This window comes from Callionymus lyra, chromosome 14, assembly GCF_982586985.1.
Source record: "Callionymus lyra chromosome 14, fCalLyr1.hap1.1, whole genome shotgun sequence".
NCBI lineage: Eukaryota > Metazoa > Chordata > Actinopteri > Syngnathiformes > Callionymidae > Callionymus > Callionymus lyra.
The window spans coordinates 9115841-9133215 of NC_141831.1; the positions used below are offsets into that span (position 1 = coordinate 9115841).

The 17375-nt window shown below is 37.8% G+C and overlaps 2 protein-coding genes across 3 annotated transcripts; one reads left to right on the forward strand and one right to left on the reverse strand.

The window, feature by feature from the left end:
* Positions 1 to 65: 65 nt before the first annotated feature.
* On the reverse strand, positions 66 to 14675 carry myo19 (myosin XIX). The gene is made up of 24 exons (XM_087808247.1): positions 14495 to 14675; positions 13568 to 13676; positions 12171 to 12319; positions 11963 to 12076; positions 10423 to 10555; positions 10275 to 10344; positions 9540 to 9642; positions 8887 to 8983; positions 8752 to 8828; positions 8599 to 8686; positions 7302 to 7467; positions 7157 to 7230; positions 5807 to 5928; positions 5605 to 5718; positions 5360 to 5536; positions 4437 to 4574; positions 4264 to 4371; positions 4060 to 4130; positions 3642 to 3709; positions 2863 to 2990; positions 2670 to 2799; positions 1711 to 1796; positions 1262 to 1585; positions 66 to 1167 (listed from the first exon to the last, which is right to left on the reverse strand). Exons 1-24 carry the CDS (start codon positions 14573 to 14575, stop codon positions 1054 to 1056), a joined length of 2841 nt encoding a protein of 946 aa, XP_087664373.1. The 5' UTR covers positions 14576 to 14675; the 3' UTR covers positions 66 to 1053.
* On the forward strand, positions 11971 to 16965 carry pigw (phosphatidylinositol glycan anchor biosynthesis, class W). 2 transcript variants are annotated; one of them, XM_087808248.1, is made up of 2 exons: positions 11971 to 12089; positions 15452 to 16965. In XM_087808248.1, exons 1-2 carry the CDS (start codon positions 12054 to 12056, stop codon positions 16898 to 16900), a joined length of 1485 nt encoding a protein of 494 aa, XP_087664374.1. In that variant the 5' UTR covers positions 11971 to 12053; the 3' UTR covers positions 16901 to 16965. The 2 variants fall into 2 exon arrangements, with proteins under 2 accessions (XP_087664374.1, XP_087664375.1); XM_087808249.1 differs by lacking the exon at positions 11971 to 12089 and adding an exon at positions 15091 to 15130.
* Positions 16966 to 17375: the final 410 nt, after the last annotated feature.

Genomic DNA, 17375 nt, shown 5'->3' on the forward strand with positions numbered 1-17375 from the left:
AGTGTGAAGCTTTATTGCTCTCCTCCAGGCAACACAATATGCATAAGCAATTACTATTTAAATAGAAACATTTAACATCTTAAATAGTTTTGTTTGGTCTTGGCAAAAGTGTATTCATGAAAAGTACACAATGTTTTAAAGTATGTGATGAGGTCTGAAAATCCAAAGCAGCTTTTTGTTTTTTTTACTTCTCTGAATTATAAGTTCATGTGCAACATAATTCTCTAAATGTGCAATAACAAAAATAATGACAACATTTCTTCATTATATAAACATGTGCTGGTTACGTAAAGGCACTTGCCGACAATTCAAATATATTATCAAAATCTTTTCAAATACTTTGCAAAGATTTAATTAAAAAGAAGTTGAGAATTAATTATTTTGACAACCTAAAGGGCAACTAAAGTGAAAACCCAGCTGTGTTGACTCACTCGCATGTTTTAAATATTGAAGTCTTCCTCACCAAGATGAAGTCCCTCATCATGACCATGAAATCTGGGCGAACAAGAGGTTACGAGAGCATCATGATGTTATAATGGCTTCACTCCTCCTCCAGCCAGCTGTAATCACTCCTGCTTCGTTTATACAACGAGTCCCTTGGAGGTCGAGACTTCTGGGATTGATTACGGGTAGTGACAAACCTCAATGTTTGACCATCACAGAAGAGTGGGCGTTGTTATGATAAACACGATTTAAGGTCCAGAAGTGCTTTCAGTGGGCGGGGCTTAAGATCACTTTCTAATGTCAATATTTCAATGAAAAAATCGTTTTTTTTACAGACACATACTGATGATACAATCGACTCCAACATTACTTTAAGTGACACTTAAATCAACACATTAGGCCCTTTTACTATAATAAGACTTGGCGCTAAATATCCGACATCATGCATCACAATAAAACTTTGTTTTTAAAGCCAAAATATGACTTCACTGTTGCATAAATACAGACTTGGCGTCTTTGGCAGAGAACAAAATACCTGTTCTAAGTGATCATTATCTTGTTACGACAGTAAATTGGGCAACACAGGCTCATGCATATCTTTTAAACATCTTACAAAGTTTTCTCTAGCAGGATCTCGTTGAACCCGGTCACATCGGTCCTCAGCTCTGGCTGCCTGTCCGCGTATAGTAGTGGAGAGCGCTGGTAGTGCATCTTGACTGATCCCTGAACACAGCAGTTACAAATGGACGGTGATGAAATAAACCAAGTTGACACAGTAGTAAATAAAAACAACGGCTATCTGTAGCGGTGGCCACACCCTTGGTTTAGCTCGTATGGAGGCGACTCCTTCGCGGCGCTGGTTGGTCTCCACCCTGTAGTCTCCCTTCCTGGAGGACAGGTTGAGACACGCCGTGACCGACATCAGCTTCTGGAAGCCGGTCACCGTCAGGGACATGGTGATGGACGGCGCCGAGGCCAGAGCCAGACCCATGGGCCATCCTCGCACGGTGACGGGCTCGTGCATGGTCGGCAGCTGCACCGAGCCGTCGGCTCTGATGCCGGAGCTCAACTCCAGCTGGTCCTCGTTCACCAAATCCTTTGGATCGTCAAGTTCTTCGTCGGCCAAAACATTTAGCAATTCCTAAAAACGACAAAGAGACCAGCGTTTTTTGTCAGTGACTTCATGTAAGACTGTTGTCATACATGGTTAAGATGTTAATATTTAATTTAGGACTGTATTTTTATAATCATTTAATTCAATCTTACCTTCCACTTCCTCCATGTGTTCTGAATAAGTGCTGCCGCCTGGTTCCAGCGGTAGATCTCCCTCCTGACGAGCCACGATCGCACAGCTACACAGAAAAATGGATATAATTCTCATGTCATATCCATCAGACTTTAATCTGTTCAGTTTATTATACTAGAATTGGGTCAATAAATATTGATTTAAAAGTGATCTCACAGCTGTAGAATTGTTAGCAGTAGAAAGTACTTATGTTAGTATGTAAATTATGTAAAGATAAAGTTACAACGTAAAATATCTGACCGGCAGTTATTCTATAAAGGTGAATCCATTTGCTTATAATACCATCGGGGAAAAAAAGTAAATAAAAAATTTAATTAAAAAAAGGTGCTTCAATCAAAAAAAAAAATTCTTGTAGATTGAAACTATTTTTCTCTAAAAGTTTTTTGTGTTTTGGCCTTAATTATATACATGAGGTTATTTTCTGTCTATATTATTCAGTCCCAAGACTTCAAAATTTTATTTTAATTGAAGCAAATATTTTGCGTTTGCCGAAATAAGACAAAAATTTCAACAAGGATACTTCAATCAAGGAAAAGATTGCTTTAAACCTAATGTTTTAATTGAAGCAAATATATTTTTGATTTAAAATATGTTTATTAATGGGCATTTTTTAAATCTCGATTGAAAAATATTTTTTGATCGAATCATAACGATTTAATAATTAAATAATTGAAACTACCTTCATATTATTCAACATCACTGAGTTTTTAATATTAGTTAAAAACTCAGTGATGTAGTTATTAAATCATCACTTTACTCACTTTCCAACTAAAATACTCAACAACTCCAAAATGGCCAACACTGCTCCTCCTTTTCCCCCACTACCTCTCAGTGAACTCATCCATGCAGCGACAAGTGTTTAGACTATCATCAACAGACAGCTCTCGTATCCAGTTTAATCGAGATGTATGGATTATACCTGCTTGAATGAGTGTTGCTGACCGACGTCTGATGTTACGTTTGTGCCGCTGGAACCTCAGCCAGCAGCACTGGATGCAGAAGGCGCACTTAGACAGGATCGTCTTCCTCCGATCCTCCAGGAGATCCAGCTGTGAAACGGACCGGACGGGTCAAAAAAAAACACAACCAAAAAGTTGCAACTTGTTACCGACCATGGTCTGGGCGAGAAACACTTTGCTTTGTCCGATGTGAACAGAGGAGTTGTGCTTTTGAACGTCACACTCCAGAATACCGAGAAGCTTTTTCACCCTCGTGCCAAGATTGTTTTCAGTCGACGAATCTAAAATTACACATAAAATATACAGAATCAAACTCAAATATTTGACAGAAAACATGTGTCTGGATTGGAAAAATTAATGCCTAAAGTCACACCATTTATTTCCAGTTAGACTTTACCTGCTTTATAACAACTCATTTTAACACGAAGAGAATGTTAGTCGAGGATCAGCAAAAAAAATAGTCAGTGTGGGAAGTGAGAACAAAAGAAAAGACAAAGCAGATGCAAACTACACTCACACACGCATCTACCTGACGACGTCTACAAACATCATGAAAATGTCCCAAGAAATGTACGGAATAGACGACAAAAGCGAGTGAAAAAGAGGCACCAGAAGACCTACAGAGAGGAAGAGGAATCACTTTGTTTAGCTACTAAATCCCAATAAAATAGAGAAGTGTTGTCTGTCAAACAATTGTTGTCAATCAAGTCGTATAAGACAGTTTTTGTCACTCATTACTGTGGATGCAAGAACTTTTGTTACTATAGTAGAAAGTATATTAGCAATGAAGAATACATGGAATGTGTCATGAGCGATTTACAATTTTTATATTTGTCCAAAACAAATGTACTTTAAGTTGCATTAAAATCACCAAGATATTGAAGATAAAAACCAAAAGATTATTTACAAACATGACATTTATGATTACGTACCAAAGCGGTTTGCGTCGGAGTGTTTCACCAGTAATTGGTAACGTTGAATGAAGCTTGTGAAAGGAATCCTGGAAAAAACAAAAATAAAATCACCAAATAGTTAAAGAACTTGTTAACTTGAAACATATCTTGTGTCCTTCATAGATCAGGGTTGTCATAACAACGCAATCACACCAACCAGTCCAAACAAAAGGTAAATTCTTCAACAGAAATCATGATTATGGTAGTAATATTGTATTTTTCCATCCGATTCATCTCCCTTTCTCTTCCCTTTTGAATACTTTCGACATCAGTTTTCCTGTCATTGGACGTCTCTGTATAATTGTTGACATCCCTTATCTTATCTTAAACATTGGCCCTTTCATTTCTTCACCTATTTTTCTATCCAATCGTACTTTGAGGTCTGACTTTGTTTCACCTTATTGGGAATCCAGCAGCGCTGATGTGGATGGTCTCCACGATACCACAGGCCTCCAGCTGCAGGTTCACCTATTAGGTCAATAAAAAGGTCAACATTGTTAGCCTCTTGTCTCTCGGGTCAAGGTGACCCAGAGGCAACACAAGGGATACCAAAAACACATTTGTTTTGGGGCCTCAAGGGTCAAGAGAATGATTGACAGACCTCCTCTTTCTTAAAGACCAGCGGCCTGCAGTCCGGGTTGGGCTTGATGCAGCGAGTGTAGTGGGGCGTGGTGCCGTGGAGGATCTTCATCAGGGTCTCCAGAGAGTTCTAAAACGAGATGTTGACGTTAGAAAGACCCCGATGGTTCAAGTGGGGCTACGGTAGATTAGTACCTTGAACTTTGACACGACCGTGACTTTGGCGAGACCCTTTACGGACGAGCCGTCGGCGGGAGCGTCGGAGAAGATTTGACGGAGTAACTGATTTTCAGACTTCTGGAGCAGGCCGATCAGCTCGGGCGGTACCGGGTCCTGAAAAGATGATCCACATAGTTGTTGTTGTGTCATTCGTCCACATCGACGTACTTGAGGATTTAAAAAAACACTTAGATTACCAACCAAATACTTATCTCTGAGTATTTACGACTAAGAGTCTGGCGAGACGATGTGTTTGCTACAGGGGCAACGATACGATATATTGCAATACTATAGGAACAACGATATATTTGTAGTATTGTTGAGTGCTTGACGCTGGTGTTGCAGAATTTACAGACCACATGACTGAGGACAAGAGGATACAGTCGACTCCTGCAGCTTTTAAAGCCGATGTTTGGACATATTTTGGTCTCAAAGCAAAACAAAAGCTGAGGATACCAAAAAAAAAACAATACGATACATTGTGATATATTGTGATACTATAGGAATGATATGTGTACTGTCGAGTACTTGACTCTGGTGTTGCAGAATTTTCAGACCACATGACTCTTGATGAAGTCGTAACTGATTTCATAACCAAAATATGTCCAAACATCAGCTTTATAAGATGCTGGAGTCGACTGTATCCTCTCGTCCTCAGTCATTGCTGGCTTTGATTGATCCTTTAGCTGCAGAGAACGTAATGGCTGCTGCCATCTAGCGGCAGGAAGTTTAATAGCAACACAAAAATGAACAAACGCTGTAAATATTTGCATGTAAATTGTAAATAAAAATGTATTTTATTTGACTCACACACTCACTGAAGTTTAAACCATTAAAATAGTACTATTAAGAGTATATATGTAAATATTTCAAAGCGTACAGTCCTATTTACAACAAACCTTATTTTTCTCCACCATCCCTCGTATCTGGTAGTTGACGTCGCCGGCGTAGTGGCTCACGGTGAAATGCGGCACTTTGCTGAACTTGTCCCACCGGATGTTGACGTTGTCGCCGAGATCTCGTTCCAAACGACTCTTGAAAGTCTCGTCGTCCGACACCCGGTTCAGGCGGCTCTCCTGCAGAGAAGGACAGACCGAGAGTTAGTTACACCTCCTGCTGGTAGGAAAGAATTTTACAATCGCACCTCATTCAAGAGAGAAAACACACTGATGGGAGTTCCCTCCAAAAGGTCCAGGCAGCTTTGGTTGTCTTGGTATTTAACGAAGGACCACTGCAGCCCCTCGGACACGTATTCCTCCTGTGGTAGAAAAGTACGTCAAACTCAACGTAGACGCCATCTTGTATATTCTAATAATTTCCAGGGAGGTAGTAATGGATCACAGCACCTGTTGGGCGCGGAGATAATGGGCCACAAAGTGCTGCTGCAGCTTTTCGTTGGCGTAGTTGATGCACAACTGCTCCAAGTTGTTGATCAGGAAAGACTCGAAGCCGTAGACGTCCAGGACGCCTGAGGAGGAGCCAGTGAAGTGTTTCCAATCGTAGATCTATAGCTCGTGATTTATGGTTCGTGGATCGGTGTCAGCAGAGGAATGAATGGATGTTGAAACTTCGAATTTCTTATTCTTATTTTTGCATTAATTTATTTCATATCTTTATTGAAGTTGTTTTAGTTAAATACAGATATCAACATTTTAAAATATATTAATACTTTTACATGTATAGTTTGATATTTTAATCCCAAAAATTAAAAAGTTATTTTTCACAGTTTTTGTATTTTTTGGACTGACTTTAATATCAACATTTTTTATATTGAATTTTAAAGCCTACAATTTAAACTATATTTGTGTTTGAATTATTAGTATTAGAATATTAAATTCTATGGGGGTTTTCTTTACACTTTGAATCCATTCATTTTGAAAATATTCCTTTTTTAAATTAAATTGTTAAGTAAAAACACATTAAAACTTTAACTATATACATTTTTTAAATTAAATTGTTTAATAAAACACATTTAAGCTTTAATTATAGACATTTTTAATTACATTTCTAGTAAAAACACTTTCAACCTTAAATTAAAGACATTTTTTAATTAAATCTTTGGTAAAAACACATTCAAACTTTAACTATATACAATTTTTAATTTAATTGTTTAAAAAAAAAAATGTAACCTTTAATTGTAGACATGTTTTAATTTAATCTTTAGTAAAAACACATTCAACCTTTAATTATAGACATTTTTAATTAAATATTTAGTAAAAAACACATTCAAACTTTAATCATAGACATTTTTAATTACATTTCTAGTAAAAACACATTCTATCTTTAAATTTAGACATTTTCTAATCGATCGTTTTAATAATAACACATTCTGAAAAGACACATTTATTATTTTTGGATTTAATTGTTTAGTGAAAACACATTAAACCTTAAAATATATATTATTTTTGGATTTAATTGTTTAGTGAAAACACATTCAACCTTAAAATATATATTATTTTTGGATTTAATTGTTTAGTGAAAACACATTCAACCTTAAAATATATATTATTTTTGGATTTAATTGTTTAGTAAAAACACATTCAATCTTTAAATTTAAACATTTTTTAAATACATTTTTTTTAAATGTGCTCGCAACAACATTTCAATAAATAAATTCAAAGTGTCAACATGTCAAATGTTGAATCCAATATTGTGACGACAGTGATTGACGTTGATATAAACAGGATGAAAGTTACCTATGAAGTTGCACCAGGCAGACGTGTCGGCACAAATGCTTCTGTTGATGAATGAAACCAGCCATTCAAACACTCTGCAGGACAAGAGAAGAACCTCAGAAGGTCGTATGGTATTATTGAACCGAGTGACCTCCAGAATACTCACTGGGCGTAGACCACCTTGGCCAGACAGTCTCTCCTCATGCCGCACTCTGCTTGTGTGCACGGCTTCTCTAGACTCTGTCGACCCGCCATCAGAGTTCTGACCCTCAGACACGCCTGGAGATCCTCGGGCGGGACTTGCAGGAGGTCAGCGGCGCTCTGCAGGAAGTCTAACACAAGTACTTTTCATTACTTTTAAGTGTGTATTGATTTCATTTATGGAGCCAAGTACCTCATGTTCTGATGATACAATGTGTTTTCATCGATATAAGCTGTAATCAGTTATTGAAAGTGTTTTTGTGAAAGTAAATAAGGTACGAATCAATACATTTAAATATTGCGATTTAATTTATCAGTATTTAAACATTGTTGTTGTTTTTTGGGCGGGGTTAAAATCATATTTTATTTTCATTTTTTATTTTTTATTTTATGGTTTATAGTTCAATGTCTATTCAATAAATATAATCATTATTAATTACATTTAAAATAAGAGATCCATGTGATTACTGAGGACGAGAGGATATATTTGACTATAGTAGCAACATCTTTACAATCAACATGTCAATATTTGCGGCTTTTTTTCATTTTTGTGGAGGAACAATCAAAGCAGCAAGATACTGACTTGACATGACTGAGGACGAGGGGATACAGTGACTCCAGCGGCTTTTAAAGCTGATGTTTGGACATATTTTGGTTTGAAAACAAATGAAAGCAGTTACGACTTCATCAAGAGTCATGTGGTCTGTAAATTCTGCAACACCAGAGTCAAATACTCGACAATACTACAAATATATCCTTCATACTACATTATCGTATTACATCTCATTATATGATATCGTTGACCCTGTATTTGAAGGTGTTGTAAAATATTGATACAGCGATGTATTGCAATATTTTTTCACGATACTGTATCGATATTCAAACGCACTTAGTAATTTAAATTAAATAAATACATTTAAAATGTGGCTTTCAAATCATATTTTATTTTTTTTACCATGGTTATTATATGGTGACTGAGGACAAGAGGATACATTGGACTCCAGCAGCTTTTAAAGCTGATGTTTGGAAATATTTTGGTTTCAAAGAGACACCAAAGTCAAGCACTCGACAATACTACAAATATATCCTCACTACTAGATAAATACATAGATACTTTATTTATCTAAGTAGAGAAATTCACAACAGTATCCCGATATATTGTATCGTTGACCCTGTACCACATATTCTTATCAATACACACCTCTAATCAACACTCATACACTCTTTATAGACGTTTTTATGTTGCAAAAACATTGTGTTACCTTTGGAACAATCGTCGATGTTACAAACTTGTGATTCATCCGCTCCAGAGAAAGTCAAATTGCCCAGATGGAGAATCCCAGCCAAAATCTGTGATTAAAAAAACAAACATTTATTGTAATAAACATTACAACGATTAAAAAAAAATGAGTTACCGTAAAAATCTGTGTTTGTGAATCAGAATTTATCCCCAGATGGTTCATAGCGTCGAGCGTCTCATCGAAACAATCCTCTTGAGAGAAAAAGGATGTTATTAAAATAATGAGGTTCAAGCTTCGACACGATCGTACCCTCGATAGTTTCCTCGGCGTTTGGCAGCCATGAAAAGTGTCGGCCTCGTTGCATCTTCCAGTCGAGCCTCTGCTCGTCAGTCGCACCTTTCATCATCTGACGAGAAAACATAGAGTTTGATTAAATAATTCATCTTTAATTTAATCCTAAAGTGACATTAACCAGGAGACACTATAGTGGAAGTATATCAGTGCCATTAGAATATTGAATGATTGATTTTTTTGTAGATTATATTTTCAATATGATTGATTTTTGCTTTCTTTAAAAAAATAAATAGTTTGATATTCATATTCCAATAATTAATAGTAGTAACACCATACAATACCAAAAGAGTACCAAGCTAAACCATCGAACTTTCAGCCAATCACGTTGGTACTTTTATACCAACATTTTTATATTGAATTCAAAAGGTTACAGATAAAAAATTGTTGAATTTATAACAGATTTTTGAATGATTGGAATTAGAATATCAAACTATATGTGTAAAAAAATGATATGTTGAACTCAATGATTAAAAAAAAACAAAACGATAAAATTTCAATTGAAATTTTAAAAGATTGAACATATAAAATGTTCAATTCTACCACTAGATATTCAGATGTACAAAAAAAACACTTCCAAACACGAGGTTGTGTCCGATGTTTGTTTCTACCTGATAGAATATGTGGAAGTTTCTTTCATTGCCAGGCTGACTGGACACTCGCGTCTTCTCCAGCAAATACGTTTGCACCGACGCGCCCACCAACAGCTGGCACCTGCAAGTAAATAAGTAAGTAAGTAATTTGTATTTATAAAGCGCTTTTCCAGACACAAAACGCTTAAACAATCAAAACAATACTCAATAAAATATATACTTTAAAGGGCAAGTTAAACTGATAACACAACAGGAGTTCCAGAAAATCAAGGAAAAGCCTGAACAAATAAAAACCTCTTAAGATGTTTCTTGAAAGAGTCAGTAGATCCATCAAGCGCAAAGAGAGAGGAAGTTTGTTCCAAAGCTAGATGTTCTTTGTAAAGCGAACAATCATAAAACAATATACACACTGATGGAAGGTCTGACCATGAATAGATCTGAAAGTAAGAACCAGAATTATAAAGTTGATCCTGAAAGAAACTGGCAGCCAGTGAAGACTTTTGAGGATCGGGGAAATGTAAGTTCTTCTACTAGAGCGGGTCAGAATTCTTGCTGCAGAGTTTTATAACAACGGCAGGCAAGACAGCTCCTTCTTTTTTAGACACCAAAATAAACTGTTAAAATAGTCTCAACGAGAAGATACAAACACATGGTCAAGTTTAGAGATTTTTCTCAGTTGAAGGAAACAGTTTCTGGTCACACACAGTGTGACTCCACACGTAAATAAAACACTTCATAATGGATCACGTTCACCTGTCCAGCTGGAGCTGAATGTACTTCCCAAACCGACTGCTGTTGTTGTTCCGTAAGGTGCAGGCGTTCCCTTCAGGAGAGACCAGTGGTCAGTATGCATACATGCGTGTTGACATTGATCACTAGTTTAACCCTTGTTTAAACTCACCAAAAGCCTCCATGAGGGGGTTTGAGTCCAGCACTCGTCTCTCGATCTTCTCCACGGTGTCCTGACTCCTCTGCACTGACGAGGACGCCGCCACCGTGGCGTAGTACTTCATCAGACACCGAGACGTCCACGTCTGGAACCAAAAGATGACGATTACAAGAGCAAAGGGAAGTTAAAATATCATGTTATGATACTTGTATTTAGCTGTAAATCAAAGTAGATTAATGTTAATTTTTGAAGGACTTTGACGGGAATGTTTGATCAAGGATGAAGGTCATTATGACATGTCAAACCTCCAAAAAGCCAAAGGCAGTGGTCGCCAAGTTTTTCCAGATTGGTTAAGAAGCTCGTAAGTGCTACAACCTTCTTAGGAGCGCTCTTAAGAACGCTGGGAAAAGAAAGAAGTGTTTCCCAGAGTCGCTCTTATCTTAAGAAGATCTTACACTAAGAAGGAAATGTAAGATGGAGCTGACCCACAAGGTCGTCTTAGCTATCACATGACCAACCTCAGCGACATTTATGTCCTTCAAAAGCTCAATAAGTTACAATCTTTTAGATGTGAAATAAAAGATGAAATGTGTCAATTTACTTCAAAACTATTTTGAGGAAAATTAAACACAAAAAAGAGGGAAAAGGTTCACAACAAAACATGTCATGTGGTTGTTATACTTTGAAATAAACAAACCAAATTGTTCAGAGGTCCACATTATAAAGGCGATGCCAAAGATCACTAAGAGCTTCTTACGAAGGTTCTTCGTCTTAATATTAAGGTTCTACATAACAAGGCAGTTAGGAATGTGTTTCGGAAACACTTGCATCTTAGCGCTTCTTCTTAAAAGCCTTTTTCATGTCCTTAAGAAATACGGATTCTGCGAAAATCACAAATTAACAGGAACAGAAAAAGCTAAAACATACACAACACACACAAGACTAAACATTCGGTAAAACAAATAACAATAATAGTATAATAACATATAGGGTTGTCATGATACCAAAGAAATTGATACAGATACCAAAATATTAGACACTTAATGTCATTCTATATATCACAAAAAAGTACATCAAATTCAAAGTCAACACTTTTTATTTACAAGAAAAACGGAAAAATAAATGTTTAAAGCACGTAACAATTAAAATAACTACACTTTTGAATATTTTGTACGTAAAAATTGTTTTGAAAAAGTAATACAATGCAAATATTTTGAGGTTGCCGTCGTGCACATCTAAATATTAGTTAGGCACGCCTGATAGAAACTAAATAACCCTAATAATAACAATAATTATAATGATCATAACACAATAATAATAATTAAACAATAATAAAAACATTTTCATTATGAGAATATAGATGGAAGTAGTACAGAAAAACACAACAATAACAGGCCGTGACTTAAAATCTTAGAAGGTTTTCGCCTCTGACATGATTCAAGTTAATCCATCCCCTAATCTATGTCATGAATTTCTATGTTGAATGAGGACAAAGTGTGATTTATAAAGCATATCGAGAATGTTTGTTGTGAATAAATGAAGCAGTATTTACCTTCCCAGCGCCGCTCTCCCCGCTGACCACGAGCGACTGGTCGACCGGCTCCAGCTGACCCTTCACGTTCCGATATGCTTCTTCAGCCACGATGAAGATGTGCGGCTTAGACTCCTGCGAACACAGAGTAAGGAAGTTAAAAATCACGATCCGACTCCAAAAAACCTTACATGCCAAAATGTTTGAGCGCAAGTCTCTGTGTTATTACCTGTGGCTGAGCAGCACCATGGTATTCCTTCATCTTGTCCAGAGAGTACAGGTCTGGAACAGGCTGGAAGGGGTTCAGAGCCACTAAAGTGCAGCCAGCGTGGGTGTAAAATACCCCTGCGCTGTACCTGGCCTGCAGACATTTTAGTACTGGGAACAGGAAGAAAAAATTGTGAGAAAGAAGCTAAACTACATAAAAAATACGAATGTGTATGTTTTTGGTCTTTCATGCAAACTCCTCGTAGATAGAAAATATTGATACACTTGTTTTTTTTACAATACTGTATTATATTCAACAGCATTGTTTTGATTGATTAAAAACTAATTGGCTTTCAAATCATATTATATTTTTTTATCATAGTTATTTAGTGGTTTCTATTTTAAGTACAAATATTTTTTGTTTACATTTAATATAATTGTTAAAAGCAGATTCATCATTATTATAAGATATACTTAGTTTAATAATAAAAAGGAAACTGTGTTTCCTCATTTTTTTGTCGCAATTAAACTCCCATCTGATAGATTGCAGCAGTCATTACGTCCTCCACGGCTAAAGGAGCAATGAAATCCCGCGAGATCCTGCCGTTGACTGAGGACGAGAGGATACAGTGACTCCAGCAGCTTTTAAAGCTGATGTTTGGACATATTTTGGTTTGAAAACAAATGAAAGGAGTTACGACTTTGTCAAGAGTCATGTGGTCTGTAAATTCTACAACACCAGAGTCAAGTATTCGACAATACTACAAATATATACTTGTTACTTCAGTATCACAATATATTGTATCGTTGCACCTGTACTGTGACACTGTATCGCAAGATTATAGATAGCACACATCCATATTTGAGACACCTTCACAAGCCAGAAACTTTCTGGGGAAAATAAATTTAGATTAAGAAAAATGCTTTTAGATCCAGGTTAAGAACTTTAGGAGCTAGAAATTAAAATATTATAGCGATGACTGAGGACGAGAGGATACAGTGACTCCAGCAGCTGTTAAAGCTGATGTTTGAACATATTTCGGTTTGAAAAAAAATGAAAGCAGTTACGACTTTGTCAAGAGTCATGTGGTCTGTAAATTCACCAGAGTCAAGTACTAGACAATACTACACATAAATCCTTGTTACTACAGTATCACAATATATCGTATCGTTGCTCGTATATCGCCAGATTCTTACAAAAACACACCCTTAGTTATGATAAGAGTTTAAACTCCAAATAAGTGGTTCCATGTTGTTGTTGGTTCATAACACAGGGTTGAATTCAGTGCGACTGGTCATGCTGGTTGCAACATTGTCAATAGAGACGAAGTTTATACAACAAATTAAAGGCTGAACAATCACTTACACGAGCAGAAGACACACACACACACACACACACAACTCTTATTCAAACGTTACCGGTCGTCGGCGTGACCGGGTTGACTTTAGTAAGGTCATCGAAAGTGTGCAGTTGATCCTCGTCTGTGAGAAAAGCCTCCACTTCCTGCTTCTGAACGGAGCCATTAACCTGGAATTTAACATTGATACCAACATTCACTGAGATATACGAGGAAGATGCAGACATTGAAATGTCAAAGAGTTTCCAAGAGTTATTTAAAATCAAATCTTCTCCTATCAAAGTCTAAACTCACCTGGCAGGTCCACGTGAGTTTAACCTGAAGGTTCGTACAGACGTATTAATCCAGTTAAGGTGGCCTACGTCTCATGATCGCACAAGCCATTTATAAACCGTTTAATAGCCTTAGTTATATTGAATTAACACCTGGCCATGACTTTAGAAGGAAAACAACGCAGGTGCGAATATTCCAACACGTTATTGTCACATGTGTTTTCCCGTCAAGATTGTGAATCTCAGATTTGGATCTTATTTATTTATTTTCACATCAATAAATCTATATATCTAGGAAATAATGACGTTATTTCCATCAATGCATATAATATAATAAATCAAGATGAAATGTTCTGTGTTGAATTCAGATTGTGAATCGAATAATATGTGAGTTTATCTTAAATTCTGTGATGGTTATAACGTAGTTATAATCTTGATGTTATTGCCTTTATTGGTCGGTAACTATCTGTGTTGTTATTATTTGATTCTCTTCTGCTATCTATTGTCAATTTAAAGTTTCCATCTGTCAATATTTGGTCTAGTAAAGTACTCTGGTAAAGTTTAAGTACACATAGTCAAGTGGTGAATAATTGTGTATTTTTTTTTAAAGACAAATGCATGCATGCAAGTACTTCTTAAAGTACTTAATCTAAGTTACGACAGGTTTAAAGTCAAAACTAAGTGAGAGTTTGTGTGTTTTTTCTCTCCTGACTCACCGGTTCCACTGCTTTGCTGGAAGATCCTAAAACGTGTCTGTTTAACGAACTCATTGGATTTAACTCTGAGTCGAAAACCATTAAATAAAACAAGATCAAATGAAATAAAAGAAGACAGTTATATCACGTGGTTTTCATAGCGGTTTGAAATCCTTCAAGGACGAATCTTGGAGTCGGAAAGAGTCCAAGAGACTCTCCCAGAACTCCAAACCACGCACTTTATTCCCGCCCTCTCCCCCCGGTGCGTTCAGGGTCCACGACGGCGCTTATTTTCCCATTGAATATTATCTCAAAAGTACATTTTTTTATTCTACTACAATCAATCACGATTATACTGTAATTTTATAATATTAAAATGTATATGAGTATCATGTTTATTAGACGAAGAAAAACGAGCAATACTAATAAAATAATTACAAAGTCAACATTTAAGCGATTCCAACTTAAAGGTTTTAAAACGAAATAATAATATTGTTATAGTTTAAATGTGAGAAAAAGTAACATGATTTTAAACTAGTTGGTGACGTTATTTTTCATGAAATCCCTAAAGTCCGAGTTATCGTGAACGCACCACGATTCAAACACTTCCGTGTTTATGTTGGTCGACGCTGAAAATACCCGGTTAAACACTAACAGGTAGTTTGGCTTCTTTTCCTTTATCAGTCCATTTACTGAAGTATTTATCGCAACCACAAATGTATCCAACTTGTAGATTTATATATGTATATTAAATAATTAATAGGCGATACATTCATACAATAATAGATTATTGACTGTTTTACGTCACTGTTTTATCGTAAATTTTGACCCTTTTTTTCGCTTAATGTATTTTTAACTTCACTATTTGATACTTTTACGAATAAATGGAGATTGTAAATTACATTTTACATGTTGTTTTCTTATTCAGATGGTCATTAGTTTCGACCAAACGCCTAATATTGTGACAATTGTTCACAGATCATGTCTCAGAAAAGCCTGAAGGAAGCGTTTTACCGGAACCTCAACGGGACCACGACAGACGAAGTCGCCATCGGATCCCTCCTGGCGCCGCTGTGCGTCCTCGGCCGGGGCCTGACTTGTATCCTCCTCCATCACGCCAAGATAAACCTCCCCTTCTCACCGGTGTCTCACCTTCTGTTGGACTTCTCCGTGCTCGTCCTCCCCCTGGTCGTATCGTGCACCCTCCTCAGCGACCACCTCCACGCCGTGTTCCTGGCGTCCGGCTCGCTGCTGCTGGCCGCCCTGACGCTCTCCTCGTGTCGGGTCAAAGCCCCGAAGAACACGGCGAGCAAGTTCCTCCTCGGCCACGTCCGGTCGAGTCACGTCCCTTTCTTGACAGTCTTCCGAGTTTTCATAAGTATAAAAACGGCCATCAGCATCCTCGCCGTGGACTTCGCCGTGTTCCCGCGAAGATTCGCCAAGACGGAAACCTACGGGACCGGGGTCATGGACTTCGGCGTCGGAGCTTACGTCTTCGCCAACGCCGTGGTCTCGCCGGAGGCTCGGAGCAAACCCTCGCCCGGATCCAAGATCTTCAAGCAGCTGGTCTCCGTCTGGCCCCTGATGGCCCTGGGCGCGGGTCGGCTGGCGAGCGTCAAGATGAGCGGGTACCACGAGCACGTGACCGAGTACGGCGTTCACTGGAATTTCTTCTTCACGTTGGCCGGCGTGAGGATCCTGTCGTCCGTGCTTTTGACCGTTTTGCCGACCGGAACGTTGGCCCTCGTCTCCGTCCTGATCGGGGGTTCGTACCAGTTCGCCCTGGAGACCACGACGCTGAAGGAATTCCTGATCCACAACGACGACCGGGGGAGGAACTTCCTGTACGCCAACAAGGAGGGAATATTCTCAGTGATAGGCCATGTGTGCATCTACCTCGCCGGGGTTCAGATCGGACACTACGTGATGAAACCAAGGTCACGAGTTAAAGACTGGCTGAAGGTCGTATTTAACCTGTTACTTGGAAGTCTTGTTTTATTCGGAGGATTGTTTGCGTGTCAGAGTCTCGTGGAGCCGGTTTCCAGACGAATGGCTAACTTCCCGTTCTGCGTCTGGACCGTGGCTCAGTGTCTGCTCTTGCTGTCGTGTTTCGGGATCGTCGATCTGTGTTTGTCTTTCGCCAAAAGCGCGTCGGGCTGTAGTTTCCTGCCGTCGTCGTGGAGTCTGACCAAAAAAGACTCGCGGGACGAGAAGAGCGAAGGCGTCTGTCTGGTCCGAGCCATCGGACAGAACCAGTTGGTGTTTTTCTTACTCGCCAACGTCTTGACGGGATTGACCAACACGCTCGTGGACACGTTTAGCTGCGGCAACACACTCTCTGTGTGTGTGTTGATTGTGTACATGTTCGTCAACTGTGTTGTTATACACGTGTTACACGTGTCTGGTGTTAAATTAAAGTTCTGGTGAAACCTCTTTCTATTTAATTATTGTAAATATTTTCTAAATAAAGTCCAAAAGATGTGACACGTTAATATTTGTGTAAATAATTCTTTAGTGTATTGTTTGACTCAGAAACTTATTGATGGACTTTTAAACCTCGTTTTGTACTCGTAGATCTGTGACCAAGGTTGAGCAACTAAAATCTCTCTCGGGCCAAATGACATAATGCAGCCGTCAAGCTAAAGAAAAGAAGGGATAAAAAAAAAAATGAGCCTTAGTTGGATGTGAAAACTTTTTTTTAAGTGAGTTGACAAAAAGGATGACATGCTCTAAGTCATCCTTTTTGAAGTCATTGATGATTAAGAAGTTCTGATTCTGATTAAGTTATATTTGCACAATTTCAACCTTTATTTCTCGTCATAAAGTTATTTATCTCCTCTACCTTCAACACTTCTGCACATCTTTTGCAGAACATTTTACTCATGAATGATTTTGAAGAAAC